The 15,440-nt window shown below is 40.9% G+C and overlaps 1 protein-coding gene across 7 annotated transcripts in view; it reads right to left on the minus strand.

Annotated features, from left to right (window-relative positions):
• mast2 (microtubule associated serine/threonine kinase 2) overlaps positions 1–15,440 on the minus strand; it is a 203,219-nt gene that overhangs the window by 36,312 nt on the left and 151,467 nt on the right. For 5 of the 7 annotated variants that reach the window (XM_034147302.1, XM_034147304.1, XM_034147308.1 and 2 more), the window contains 5 exons: positions 13,734–13,825; positions 5,264–5,339; positions 3,659–3,679; positions 2,783–2,861; positions 1,230–1,384 (listed from right to left, as the gene is read on the minus strand). In XM_034147302.1, coding sequence (XP_034003193.1) covers positions 1,230–1,384; positions 2,783–2,861; positions 3,659–3,679; positions 5,264–5,339; positions 13,734–13,825 — 423 coding nt within the window. The remainder of the gene's footprint in view (positions 1–1,229; positions 1,385–2,782; positions 2,862–3,658; positions 3,680–5,263; positions 5,340–13,733; positions 13,826–15,440) is intronic. The other 2 variants (XM_034147305.1, XM_034147303.1) reach the window with 1 other exon arrangement.

Genomic DNA, 15,440 nt, shown 5'->3' on the forward strand with positions numbered 1-15,440 from the left:
AGAAACATGAAGAGGAAAGAATATTACAAACTAATTTAAAAGATTATGCTTGCAATGAACTGGAGATGTTAAAGACCTGAGTTGCAAGATTAGGCTAGTCCACTGAGTGCTCTAAATAAATACAATAATAAGGTTATTTCTATAATGTGCTGGAAGCCTCTGAAGACAGGCCAGCTCAGGAAGGATTTGGTTTGGTAGTCAATATGAAATGAAGAGGGTGATAACTTTCTACTTTGGATGTCTTTTGCACTTTGAGCAAACGGGATCCAACCCCTGTCTTGACTTGCAGTTCAAGGTTTAACTCATGCATAAAGTAATCACAGAGTCAAGCACTTCCAAACAAAACTCATAAGACCAGCATCTAACACTGGGCTTCTGTACATTGTATTTTCTGTCTCTTCAATATTGCAATTCAGCAAAACAACAAACTTGTATGCTGCAAGATGTGAATCAGAACGTTTAGCCGTGGCCTCCTAGCCACCTTATGAATGCTGGTCAAGCACAGGAGCAAATTCAGTGCAGGACTCATTCTTCAGAGAAATCTTTCCTGCCAGTGGCCATTCAACTTTTCAACTCCTCCCTCAAATATCAAACGCACTGAGGCAACAGACCGACCCCCTGGACTTATTTCACCCCTGTTAGCAGCTATAACCACTACATGTATTTATAGCTCAACTCTGCAATACTGTCTAACCATAGAATAACTTGTGCAATAACTTAACTGTGGAATAAATACTCTGCTTAAACCTGGCCTTAATGATATTCATAATGCATGACACAGTTAATCAAGTAAAATCATCACTTATGCTACTCCTGCCCTTCAAAAATTAATCGTATGTTACATTTCTTTATTTAATTGTTTTTTTGAAAGCTCTTTATTTTTCTCATACTGCCTGTGCTGCAGCACCTCTTTTCACCCTCTGTCTGAAACCAGAGCCCAGTCTGCTCTGATTGGTTAGCTGGCCGGCTCTGTTATTATATGAATAGTTTAATGTTGTTATATATTTCCTCTCACTGATTACATGTTTTTATTCTACAATGGAGCAACAGTAAGGTACCCTTAAACCCCCGCAGGGATCAATGAAGCACTTTTGATTCTTATTATAAGAGAATCTTAATGGCCATTTCACATTTGTTTCCACTTTCAGCTGTGGTGACCTCTGCCTGCTGCAGTCAGGACTTTGCTCAGTGTTTGTGGTTAGATTGTAAACTGGTAACGCAGCTCCTACCTGAGGCTGCGGGAGCGCGGTCTCATGTTTGGGGAGCGGCGCCCCTCCTCGTCCGTGATGCTCTCGGAGCTGAAGTGTTTGGTGAGGAAGTGCAGCTCGTCCTGAGTGGGCTGGAAGGGCAGCTGGTGCAGCTTCTCCTGAGATGAACAGGAGGACTGTGAGAGGAGGAGCACAGAGGGAGCACAGATTACAACCAGCGCTGGAGCTACTGCGGGGGCAGGATGGAGAGGAGAGGAGAACACAGGGCAGGCAGGGAACATTCAGCCCTGGAGCTACTGCTGGGTCAGGGTCTTTGGTGTGGAGTTTCCAAAAGCGGGATGTGAGGCCTAGCTTTCAAAAAACTCAAAACACTTTTGACGTAAATATGATCTGAAGCCAAAGGAGTAATGGATGACAATTGACTTTTATTGAGTTCTCGATAAAGAATTAAGCAGAGAGAGACCTGTCTTCCTGTGTTAGTATGCTAGCCACATTAGACAATGAATGTTCAAATATTAGTCCAGATAATAAACATCTCATATTTAACTTGATTCTGAAGATTTGTGTAAAACCTGCACCCCCACATGGTGGAGACAAGGTCACTTTAATGTCATTATGTTGTACCTGCAGCCACAGAGAGAAGTGAATCTGCTGTGCCTTGTTTTAGATCACACATCCTTATGTCCTCAGATCTTAAAATAGAAAGTATGAATCTCTATTTCTGTCACTTTACTGTTTTGTGTGACTGGACTCAAATATAATCATTGATTTATAATGACGCTATAAAGAGAGCAAAATATAACAGCAGTGCCTCCAAAGCAGTCACTTAAAGTGTGCTGGTGTGTTGAGAGTTAGATGATGAAAGTCACTTTGACTATTGCTTTTATTTGGACTACATGGAGCTCATGCAATAATCGTGTTAACATTTTTAAACGTTTTTATTAAAGATCTTTGGTACATACAGCCTAATCCAACAGCATTCAAATTACTCTATTTTAAAGTGAAGTATGTCCAAGATATTCAGCCATTAGACTGGTTTATAAATAGTAGTTCAAACTACATTTGATCTCACTTTGAACCCACATGTGGAGAAGTTTTTCAACCTTCAAATCAGTCATTACTGGGCACTGAGGGATGTCCTTTTCATCTAACAAGTCATTTATTAACAAACAGTGAGCTAGCATGCCTGCTAGCAGTCTGGATCTCATGTTAAGAGCTCCAACAGCCAGATAACTCGGCTCGCTGCCTTTGAAGCACGCTGAGTCTCATTCTGCAGGCAGCAGGCGCAGAGCAGCCGCGCTCTGGGGTATTAAGAAGGGAGATGAAGGAACGGCAGAAGGTAAAGGAGAGGAAGAAGGATTAGAGCAGAGGGACGTATGATATGTCCCTGATAGTGATAGAAGGGAAAAGAGGAGAAACCGTGAAGGGAGAAGAAGTACACTTAAGGGCTTTAGAAAGGAGGAAGCAAGGAAGAGGAAGGTGGGAAACAACTGGTATCACAGAGGAGGGAGGATCTGTGGGCTCCAAAGATGGTCTACAACACAGAGACATAGAAAAGGGAAAGATATATTTACCGAGACAGTGGAGCTGGGTGTGTTGGTGCCATAGCCAGAGGAAGGCAGCGAGGCCAGAGACCAGCGTCTGCCATCCGTCCTGAGGGAGGGAAGGAGATGGACAAAGAAATGAAGACCTCACACGCTTTAAAAAAGAAAAAAAACATTTAAACACATTTCCCTTAACTTCCATATCAAGGAAATGCAGCAGCACATATGGAAAGATAAAGTGTTTCAGGTCAAGGAGGAAAAGTGCAAACACAAGGATAACATGGTCTCAAGAAGTGCAGGCAAAGCCATGAGGAGGAGACTCTGCAGACATGATGTGAAGCATGAGGGAGTTCACAATTCTGCTCCATACCCACAGCTGCTTTCAACACTTTCCAAACATCTTCAGGGTTTGATTTACTGAAATGTAGGCCGGCTGTTCTTCTGTATTTTTGTCATTCTCACAACCAAAATGTGTCACTCCATCATTTAACACTTCCTGACTTCCTGTCTGTTGCTCCAACCTAATGAAGTGCCACTGAAGACGTAGGTTCTCTAAACTGCTGCTCACTGTAGTTTTGGATAAAAGAAACAGGAGGGAGATAGAGCAGCTTTTGGGGACTATTTCCAGCAGCGGATGAATCCACATTTGGTGCTCCAGTGAGTTTTAGTGGTACACCTGGTAACGCAAAGAAAGTCACCAAGCTAACTGTTGTTTTTTGAAATAGTTTTCTGATGATAATGAATAATGGAGCTCTATGGCACAGCAGAAGCGTATGTCTCAGCGGTTGAAGAGGAGACCCTGCAGGGGACTTTCTGATGTGCTCAGCCATGCAGGACGGAGGAGGGCAGGAAGGTGGCGGCAGAAGGAGGGAGCAAAAAGGTCAGAGGTCAAAACTGAGAGGTTACCTGTCAGCCCTGTGTCCGTGACTGTGAGGGAGACAAGACAAGGTTTTCCATTTATAGCTGTTAGCAGCTGTCACTGTTAAAGCCACACACACACACACACACACACACCCACACACACACACACACACACACACACACACACACACACACACACACACACACATCACACACACACACACACACACACACACACACACACACACACACACACACACACACACACACACACACACACACACACACACGCACACAACACACACACACACACACACACACACACACACACACACACACACACACACACCACACACACAACCACACACCACACAACCACACACCACACACACACACACACACACACACCAAGTCCCATCCTTTCTGCCCACCACTAGATTAAAATTAAATATTTATATACGAAAAAAATGTATGGAATAACTCTGTTTTATTTGACACCGTTTGTCTTCCAGACCTGTCCCACATTATAAGGATAAAGTGCTAAACCAAATATAATGCTAGTAGAAAAATATAAGAACAAATATGATAAAGAGAAAACATAATTAAAAAGACATTAGAATGAATGCTGTAGTTTAAAGATTTTCTTATGTCAGGCTTTAACAGTTTAAGAGTCATTATTATTGTTGTTTATTTTGTAAGATGATATTACCATCTCATCATATGGTGGTGGCCTAATTTGTATCTCTTGCCTGTACCAAACAAAATAAAAGTGGCATGATTTAACTTAACATAAAATAGTCTGAAAACGTTTCCCCAAGAGAAACATTTTTAAAAGAGGAATTTGTAAAACCCTCCTATCGTTGACCTGCCATACCCGACCCCACCACATGGTGTCCCTGTTGCGTCTGCAGCACTGAGGTCAGCACTCGGACAGAGGGATTTTCAATTCAAATCAACGTTAATGCTCTTTTTGGCCGCTGCACTGCTGCCATATGTGATGTGTTGTCATGGAAATAGCCTGGGAGGTCTAGTACGTCAGGAAAGGTGTGTTACCATGGAAACATCATCATCTTAATGAAGATTAAAGAGGCAGGCTTGCTAAGGATTTCATTACATCTTCCCAAAGTTTTATAGGACATCTTCTTATCTTGGATTTCACACATGCTTAAACATGCATGCATCTTTCTGTCAATGAAACATGCATGAATGCTCGCACACACACATGGCACACACTCTTACTCCCTCCTTCCCTCTCAGTAATTACTATCTGTTCTGAGAGCCCAGACAGATAAGAGGTTTATTAATCTGGGTTTGAGTGACAGCCCCACAGTGATCATCTGGCTCCTCATCAGCTCACACACTATCATCATCAGCAGCAGCGCGGCTCTCAAAGCGCCGGGGCCACTGAGCCGTTTCACAGCCTTAAAAAGATATTGACAATAAAAGCTGAAGCACAGCTGGTCTGTTCTTCGATGTGTACACTCCCTGTTAAATAATGCTGCTTTATTTTCCCACAAATGGCCAATAACCGCACTGTTAAACATGTTGAACAGTGATGCTACCTGCTGCTTATGATGTATTAATGATCTTACTGATACTGGGTTTGTAAAATACAGAAAAGCTCCAGATCTTATTTTTTATAATGCTCACCTTCGTGCAGGAACAAAGGAGAAGTGTCCGGCCGTGTTCGGGGAGAAGTTGCGAGGACTGTCCAGCGGGCTTGTACCTGACAGAAAATACAAATAGAGACACATTAAAGAAAAGCCCTGCTGAAAAGACATCTTCTCTGTTTCTATTTGTGTATCTCAGCAGCTGATAAGAAACAGGAAATGAGCTGTTCTGAAAGAAATGACTGTATAATGAATAGTTTACGAGCAGTTAATGTAATGGAGCAACAATGGAGTTGTAAATATTTTGTCAACAGAGATAAAACTACATTAGGTAAAGAATATAATTGCAATATTGGTCCAACCAAAGTTAGGTGTTGGAAATCAAATGAATCCTGGTTTTAACAATTGCTTCTTTTTTGCGTACCATTGGTCATGTAGGGTAAGACTAGTGAACATCTCCTGTTCAGAAGCATTTCACCAATTTCATTTCACCTGTGTGTGAGATGTTTCTTAAAAACATTTAATACATTTTCCTTTTCAGTTGAAGGTCCTTGCAACCGCCATGAAATGAGAATTATTACAAAATATGGCAGTCACTATCGATTGGTTTTAGCAAAACTACAATTACTGCCTCCGCCAACCAATGTACACAAATATACATCTACAGTATATTTGTCCAGACTCCTTTAATATATTTAGTGAAGACTTTGAAGGTATACTTTGATCTTTTTAGTGTATTCATTTCTTTACTGAGGCCACAGGGACCTTGATCTTTACCACCATGTTCTGTTTCTACGATATGAGTTTGTGTATGTGGAAGTTTGTGCCAAATTCCAAGAAAAATAGGCTAAGACACTTAAAGTCACAATGATTAAGAGAGTGAAAACAAAGCTCATTCAGATGCTATGGCTACACAAACATCTGTCTTTGTGTTGCACAAGAGGACACATCCATCCATGCACTGAACATAAACCACCTGCAGCTCAAACTGAACAATCTGCTGTGAAACTGACGCCCGGGTAATAGATGATCCTCATCTGAATAAACCTGAGATTATTTCATAAACATACAGACATGTCCATAAATAAATACACGGTGTGATGGATACCAATATTCTAAGCATGGAAGCATAATTCAGCGGACGGAGGCGGGGAGGGTGGAGAGATTAAGTAGTCGGACATTTCAACATCAATTATGCATTCTGTTCAGCAGCACGCCTGGACAGAGCAGGAACTCAAATATTAATACGAGCATTTGCTCTCTGTCAGATGGGAATCTCTGTCTCTGTCTGCGGAACATGTATGCACATACTCAAGTGAACACGCGTGTTATTAGTCAAACAGAAGCTTGTTAGTGTCCACCTCACTCGTGTAAAATGTCTCGTTTGTGCTCATGTGTGTTGTTTGGAAGCTGCTGGAGTTACATTTTGAAGGGGCATGGGTCTCTTTGGGGCTGCTATCAGGCTCTGTGTATGACTGCACTGTCACACTTCATGGTTCCCACTGTGAGTGCATACGTGTGTGTGTGTGCGTGGACCATTCGTCAACATAAGCCTCCATCACAGACAGAGGAATCCATCTCTCTCTGTAAAGAACAATCACACACCGCAGTGAAGTGTAACCTGTGTTTGTGTGTGTGTTCAGTAAACAGAGATGTTTTCATGATAATGTGTTTGTGCTCCCAGGTGTGTGATATGAGCTCAGTGTTAGCAGGTGTTCCTAAACTACCTCGAAAACCATTAAGTCTCTGACACACTAAACCGAAATTAAAGACCTAGCGGCAACTTAGCCACAGTTGTGTCACTATGGCAACATCTTGGCCCAAAAGTCTAATTTGTTCACACTGCAAACACTACAGCCCCTGGTCAACTATAACGTACATTCTACTTTCGAGGAAATAACTCTGCTTAGCAGCAGGCTATATTCATCTTTAAAAAATGAAACTGATTTACAAGCTGTTGTTATGATACGCACATTAAATCAAAGCAGCATTTAGCCACCAATTTCACACAAGCTTCTGCCGCCAGATTAAACATGTCAAATCGTGCTGTGTGCAGGGCCAAAAAGTGTAGCTGATCGCAAAACATGGCCGACAGACGCTAATCTAAGGGCCAACATTGACTGACGAATGATAATCGGCTTGGTGTTTCAGGGCCTTATGTATTTATTGAATGACAGATCCTTGGAAGATCCTTGGCTGGTTTAAAAATCTGGCAAATCTGTACCGCCACTTTACGATCCTCAAGATCTAGTAACATTGCAAGGATAATTCCAGTATGGTTATAATGCGAATGAAAGTGAAATGAAGGGACAAAATCGTTTTAAATGTGGAGCAAGCAAACTAAGCATGAGACTACACTTATTTCCTCCACCAAGCAATGTTTTTAGCTTTGGTCAGTTGGTTTGTTGAAACTTTGTGGAAAAGTATAGCATGGGCCAAGAAAGAACCCATAGATGAGAGCAGTGCCTTGCAAAATGACAGCCCCGCCCAATGTCTGGTGAAAAGAAAGAATCGGCACAATTTTCTTGACTTTTCCAAGCAAATAGGAAGGTAAAAAAAAAGGTTGAAAGTAGACAAAAAAAGTGTAATCAATGGGAGCCGGTGAGTCAATACGTGTATATATGTGGGAAACACTTCATCACAGCTAAATGATGATGATAATGAGGCTAACATCACAGTAATGTTACAGTTAAACTAGTTCATGTAGATGCTGCATTGAAATATAAAACACTGACAAGCCAAGGAAATGCCAGTTTAAGTGTTAGGCTGCTGCCTGCTAGTCGTTTACCGGCAGACAGAAAACACATCTATCCCCTATGGATTTTAATTTGCGATGTAGAAGGAAAGTTCTCAAACGGCAGAGTGGATTCTCACATTGTTTCGAGTGCCCTTCTAGTGGTAACGCAAGGACTAAAAAGCGACTTATTCTGAGATGACAGGTTGTTTGGTTGTTACCCATCTGTTCGCTTGCTTGATTCTCAGGTTGCTTGTTGTCCTGCTGACCTACAGTACAAGCGGTTACTGGTCACGGCTGTCATAGAGAACCAGTATGCCAGAAGCAACCACCAGCCAAAGTCACCGAGGTCACTCGATCTTCGCTGCTACCATCACCACAATGCCTCATCTTCACCACACACCACAATTACAGTATGTGATATCTGCAGGGGTCCAAAGTGACTTTCAACATGATGGAAAGAAAATCCCTCTTGAAATATATTTGAATAATTCTTTCCGCCACTTTTCGGGGGAATCTCTCTGCAGATTGTGTGTTCAAACTGAACAATGAAGTGAAATGTAAATTATAGCTGGTAGGCGGTGTCATCCATACAGGTAAAGAAGTGTCTCTGCTCTCACATCTTTTGCAGGTTTGTGCGCTGCAAAACCAGTAACCTACTTTAGCAAAGACAAAAAAATACACCGGCATATGAGAAACATGCAAATGTATTATCTGCTTTGTGCCTCTTCAGTCTCGCTGCCTCTCCAGGGAGAGTGCGGTTGGGATAACACAATGCAGCTATAATTGGGGAGGGGGCGGAAAAAAGAAAAACTTCCTCAGGAGTGTGTGACAAGACGGAGAGAAAAGCTTGAATCCCTGCTGTCTTTCTTTCTGTCCTTCATTACAATTACAAAGACGGGTTGTTTGACAGAATTCATCAGAAGTCAGAGCACACGCGGCTGCCAATCATCGCATGGCCTTTACAAAATAACAGATCGTCGACAGCATAGAAAGACGAGAGGAAAGTTCAAGGTGGTGTGGAGGGAAAGTTTAAATGAAGATGCACATGTTGAAAAGTAGAGAATAGGAGGAAAGGTCCGAAAATGAAAGTAGCAAAAAAAAAAGGCAGGAAGAATGCGAGAGAGGAAACAGGGGATTTATGCAGACTTTCAACATTTCATAAAAGTCGTCTTTGAGAGGATTGGTCCTCATCAGCCCCCTCAGGATATTAGTCTTTCAGGAATCTCCATTTGATTAGCGGTAAATGAATGGATGATTTGAAACCAAGATGAATTTCATGATTGGACTCCGAGTGAGATTGAGAGGGAAAAAAAGGCAATCATCTTTGTATAAAGACGGTCCGTGGGAATGAAAGGAATGTTTTAATGGCCTCCGATGGTGCATATTAATTAGTCAAATAGCAGCCAACAGTGCAATATCACAGCCTTGGATTAGACTAGATAAAGGTTGCTGTATAAGTGTTAGTGTATAGGGAGGTAACATCAAACTCAAGGCAGATAGCTCATTGAACAAACCGAAATGCATCACCATGAACAGAAGCAACAGGAGAGACAATTAGTGTTGTTTATTTAGCAGTATTTATTTCCTCTGCAGGGCCTGGGACACAGAGTGACAGGACTGTGCAATGTTACCATGGCAACACAGCAGCCACAGCAGTCTGGTGTCAGGAAGGACAAAAAGAGGAAGCGATGGAGGGAAAGAAGGACAGAGTTTATGGATGCTGCACCCACACCACCACCTGCTCTCGTGTATGGGTGGGGGGGAAACTAGTCAAGAAAATCGATTGATAATCTTGTGTGTTTATTTTTTTCTACAAAAAACCTAAATGATCCTTAAGGTGGGGAAAGTATTATTGTGTGTTAAAAATAGAAATCAAACAAATACCAGCTTTATGTGATATTTCTTTGTAAAATTCAGTTTTATTTATAGTGTCTAAGAAACAAAAAGCCCACCAATTATTAAAAAAAACGTGTTTAACTTATTTGTATTATTGAAGCCATTCATAATTGAAAAATAGTAAATGGCTTTTGTTGTTTTGAGCTAGTTTAGCATGAAACGTTTGTCTCCTTAGGTTTTCCTTTGTGTGTTTTAATTATTGCAATTATCAGTTGATATACCTTTTCTTTAAATATAATAATAATAATAATAATAATAATAATAATAGCTTGCATTTATATAGCGCCTTTCAAGGGACCCATGGTCGCTTTACAGTAATAGGGCAAAACGTATTTTAAACACTCGTCAAACCGCATTTGTTAGGGACCATGAGCTTGATAAGGAAATTAGCAACTGCAAGTATTGTAACAAGAATCCATTTGTTATAAGCATGGTTTCACAGTTAATCCTGAATTTCAAAAGTTTCACACCCTGTCATGCACCCTTACTTTCCATCTCTGAGGCTGAAACTATTACAGTTATTCATTCATTTCATTATACATACAATGTCAAAACTCACAAATAAGGGCCACACTAATATTGCATATTTAGTCTAAGTGGAGTTTATACGTTTCATTTTTATATGAAAGGTGTTTCATATGAAATCTCATTACAGTCAACTATGGGCTCACGGCAGCTACAGTACATAATAACCATAAATGTGACCCAGATTTTATAATGATTGATACTTAGAATAAGTATAATTCACAAAAGCATCAGCTCTTTACAGCCTCATTAGGACATAACCAAATGTTATGTTATGTTACAACATTCGATGCAAGGAGGAGTTACAACAAATGTTAGAACTAATATTGCTTGGTGGGTAAAAAAGAGGGCTACAGTACTTTCTTAAGTGTTCTTAAATCACAACTTCCTTGAGATAAAGGACATTTGAACAAAACCCCTTCGTGTGTGTGTGTGTGTGTGTGTGTGTGTGTGTGTGTGTGTGTGTGTGTGTGTGTGTGTGTGTGTGTGTGTGTGTGTGTGTGTGTGTGTGTGTGTGTGTGTGTGTGTGTGTGTGTGTGTGTGTGTGTGTGTGTGTGTGTGTGTGTGTGTGTGTGTGTGTGTGTGTGTGTGTGTGTAAGTGTGTTTGTGGGCGGTGTGACTGACAGGCTGGCGCGTTCCATTATTTCCTGAGCAGGAAATGAGAAGTGTTGGGCTGTCAGTGAGCCGAGCACAAACACACACTGTCAACAAGTATCTCTCCCTCTCTCTGTGAGTCAGATATTATTGTCGATATTTTACCATCTCTCCATCTTTCATATCCATCATGCCGTCTTTCTCTCCTCCCATTCAGTCGCTGTCACCAATCCATTTTTTATTCCAGCCCTCCAATCTATATTTCTACTCTGTCGCTCGCTCCCCCTCAGTCCCCATCAATCAATATCGCTGTCGTTCATCTATTTTCCATCTCTGCCTCTCTTTACATCTGAAGGGGCTACAGTGGGTGGGTTGCTGGAGGTGGAATTGGGGGTTTTGTGTGCTTGTGTCTTACATGCTGTCAAACGTGTTAGACAAAAATCCTGTCAGCACGCATTTCATTTGTCACTACACACACAAACCCATACGTAGTAGCACACATATCAAATGTGCTTCGACAGATGTTCAATAATATGTGTGTGGGGGAAAATGTGCTCTGAGATCATTTGTTTAACACAGCTGACCTGAGATGCATTACAAGAGTCAAAAGATTAACAGATGTTTATCTCTTGGATATCAAAAACTGTGAAAAAATACAATTAAAATATCATAGAGCTCATTTAAAACTTTTAGATATCAACTTAAACTTTTATATTCATATTTGTATTTTGTGCTTCTTCTGTGACATGTTTACAGAAAGTCTTTATTGTTCTCATACTGATGCAGCACCTCTTTTCACCCTCTGTCTGAAACCAGAGCCCAGTCTGCTCTGATTGGTTGGCTGGCAAATCACATACCCCAAAATACATAATTATAATTACAGCGTCATGTTTGGATTCTACTGTCAAAGCAGCTAAGTTGCTGTTTACACCCAATTGTGTCCAAAATGTTATCACCTTATCATTTTGGCCTGTTGGATATTTTTGTGTGAAATTGTCATATTTAGCATATGCATTTTCGTGTTGTGGACCTTCACCTCTGACCACCAAAATCTAATGAGTTAAATCAATTGCACGTTTTATAAATTAGCAAAAAACCCTGCTCTTAAGACTGGTATGGACCTGAGGTCACAGTGACTTTGACCTTTGACCAACTAAAACCTAAAAAGTTTATCGTTGAGACAAAGTGAGCGATTGTGCCAGACATTCCTGACATATCATGGTAACAAAAGTGGTATGGATGGAAAGCCTGAAAACATGATGCCTCTAGCCACAGATGTTGCGGAGCCAGCAAATCTTCACATTTGAAAGGTTGGAGACAACCCGATGTTTTGCACTTGATAAGTACCTTACACTTTCTACTAACTTAGACAATTGGACCAAGAGTCCAACCAATAAAAGAACTGATGTTGGATGCAGATAAAGATAGTATAGCTACACATTTGTTAAAGGCTCCATCAAATGTAGACTTTAAAGTGTAGTGGTCATGATGTGTAGAAGTGGGACATTTTACGGTTAAAACATAAAACTTGTCAGTGCTTTCAGATATATTGTGATACGCTACATATCAGGCGGCTATGCCAATATATCAATCAGGCTCGTGCAGCAATGTTAGTATCAATTTGTCCCGAGCTGAATTTATATGATCTGTTTATTCCCACATGGCCTAATCAATCTGTTTAAGAAGAGCACGTGTTGACAGTTTTATGACATTCTACATTTACGGGGAACAGTGCGTTATGTTAACAGCTGGAGGTGGAGGTCGTTGTGTCATTCAAATAAGAACTCAAAATAAACCTGACACATTTAAGTCATTCTTCAAGACCTTAACAGTCTGCAGCCTACAGAATGTCGGCTTGTGCATTCATTGAAGAAATCAACTACCTCGCTGTGTCGTGCTCAATGAGCAGTCTCAGCTGTTAATTGAGCTTTGTTGGTGTGTGATTGTAAACAACACGACTTCATGTAACACACGTCACCTGCTGTTGCTTCAAACACCCTTTAGCAAGAAATTAAAATCAGAAACACCTTGAACTAAAAAAGATTCTTGTTTTCTTGTCATTTATTTTAACAATGCTACCAATGGTGACCAAAGATGGTGATGTCTGTGTGTTCAACACATCAAAGGAGATATACCGACTACTGCTTGGCAATATGCTATACAAATGTGTGGCTATTCAATGTCCCCACAGGATGAATTAAAGCTCATCTATTATGCTATATTTGAACAATTTATATAGGGCCATATCTATACAAAACATGTGTCTGAAGTGTTTTGCTCAAAATATCAAACAGATCACCCATGCCTCGTACCCCTCCATTTCAGCCCTGTTACAAAAGTGCTGATTCTACCCCTGTTTTTAGAGATGTGGGTAAGGAGGAAAAGAGAGAGGGTTGTACTTGCTGACACTTTGTGAGTCTCCTTACACACCGAGGACACATATTTATGTATAAAATACATCAAAAAGTGCATTTTGCATAATAGGTGACTAATTTAAAGTGTGACATTTTTTTATTTTAAAAGGAACGTTTGGAAATGTTTAAATAGCTTGGTTATGTGTTGCCGGTTGCAAGAGTTCCCCACAAATTGACTGGCAAAGGTCTGCCGTACGATGCAAAATAAATAACATCATCCATTGGACTTTAGCTGGCTGGTGAGAAGGGAGCTTGAAAAATAGTTTTCATTTGTTTTCAAGCTGCTTACTGTTTCAAGTGTCAGAGCGAGCACAGATATTTGTGTGTGTGTGTGTGTGTGTTACCTGTGTGTCCATGCAGAGGGGAGTGTGGTCGTGGCAGCGTCGGCGAGGTGCTGGATGTCACAATAAGGCTCTTCCTGTTGCTCGTCCGACAGCTGTGTGCAACAAACAAGCTCAGATTAGTGAATCATCAACGTTTGGATGTTAAAATCAATAAAGTAGAGAAGTGTATTGTCTGCATAAAAACTGGAACAGCAACAATTCCAAGGAGCTTTGCAATGAAGCAAACACAGATTTGTTATCACTGATTTTGTAAAGCTGGTTTCTCTTCTTATGACAATTCTCCGCATTGGGTAAAGAAAACAGTCACTTGTCTGACACAGGTTAGGTATACACAACTCTCACAATATCCTGAATGTAAAGGTCTGTCATTTGTAATGTTTACAAACGTGTCCAAACACTCCTCTGTGTCAGTAACAGCAGGTGTCGACTCTCTGGCCGTCAGACCCACATCTGATCACATTAGACTACGTAAAGGTGTGTGTGCAGCTTTCACGGATGTTACAGTTGAACTGAAACGAGAGCTGCGTTCCTCACTCTGTCCTTCACACCAGAGGACAGTGAGGAGGACACACAAACACATCAGGTAGTGGCAATCACAGATGCAACTGTGCAACACACAGCCAGCGTCTTTCAGTTCACCTTCAGCAAGTCAAATACTTTTGTTTTGTACAAATGTTCTAGTACAAAGAAGCTAAAATGCTGCAGCCAATAACCTTAGGATTAATGATAATGATACAAAACAGATGAGGCACTCCGTCAGTTTCTAATAACAATATGAACACTGGGTACGGCAGCCCGGACTGGACAATTACTGTAATTTGTCACCGATCTTCAAGAGGAGACAACAGCACCAATTCTAAAGTGACATGACATTTTAATTACACAATATGCACATCTATCTACTAAACACATGATTATAGACGATACCGTTGAAACAGCATTACTATAATTCATCTTAATCCATTGTATGAATTTTCATCTGGGCATAATTAAATGACAAATGTTTTGTCTTATTCTATGTTTTTTTTAGCTTGATCATGAAAGAAACTGTATTTGTTTCGGCTGGAAAAATATGAATATTGTACTAGGAATAGGTTGTCAGTAAATTCAGCTGTTAGAAAACATCTATTCTATTAGAAAATGTCGACCCAGGCTCAACTGCTAATGGCTGTAGAGTCATTATGATGGTGATCCTGCAGTAAGATGGTTACACTCCAGCTCCCCTCTGGACTTGAGATGATGTTTGTTGTGTATATGTATATCTGTGTGTGGGGGTGTGCACACACTGCTGTGCAAAAGATGTTTGTGGAGAAAAAAAAAAAAGCAATCTGCTTTAAAGCTGTGACATCCATCCCCAGACAGATGGGAAGAGGAGGAGTTGAAGCGGCAGCCTTCACACCTAACAGCTCCAACACGAGCGCAGGTCGAGCTCTCAGGATTTTCCCACTTTCTTGTTTGCTCTGAAGCTCCGAGCGGAGCATGTGCGTAATGACTTGAGGCGAGGCTTGTTACATTTAGAGGAAATGACAGATGGAAAAGTTCACTTTGATGCCTGCCTGGGACGATGTTTATCTAAAGTAACATAATTCTACAGCTGCCACCTCTCTATTCCAAAAAACATACTTGCAGAGTATGATGAAATGTAACAGATGCTCTATTGTCAGTGTAAACCATCACAACTTCAACCCAAATAGTGAGCCAGTCAAT

The sequence above is a fragment of the Trematomus bernacchii genome, unplaced genomic scaffold (assembly GCF_902827165.1).
Source record: "Trematomus bernacchii unplaced genomic scaffold, fTreBer1.1, whole genome shotgun sequence".
In the NCBI taxonomy this organism is placed as follows: Eukaryota; Metazoa; Chordata; class Actinopteri; order Perciformes; family Nototheniidae; genus Trematomus; species Trematomus bernacchii.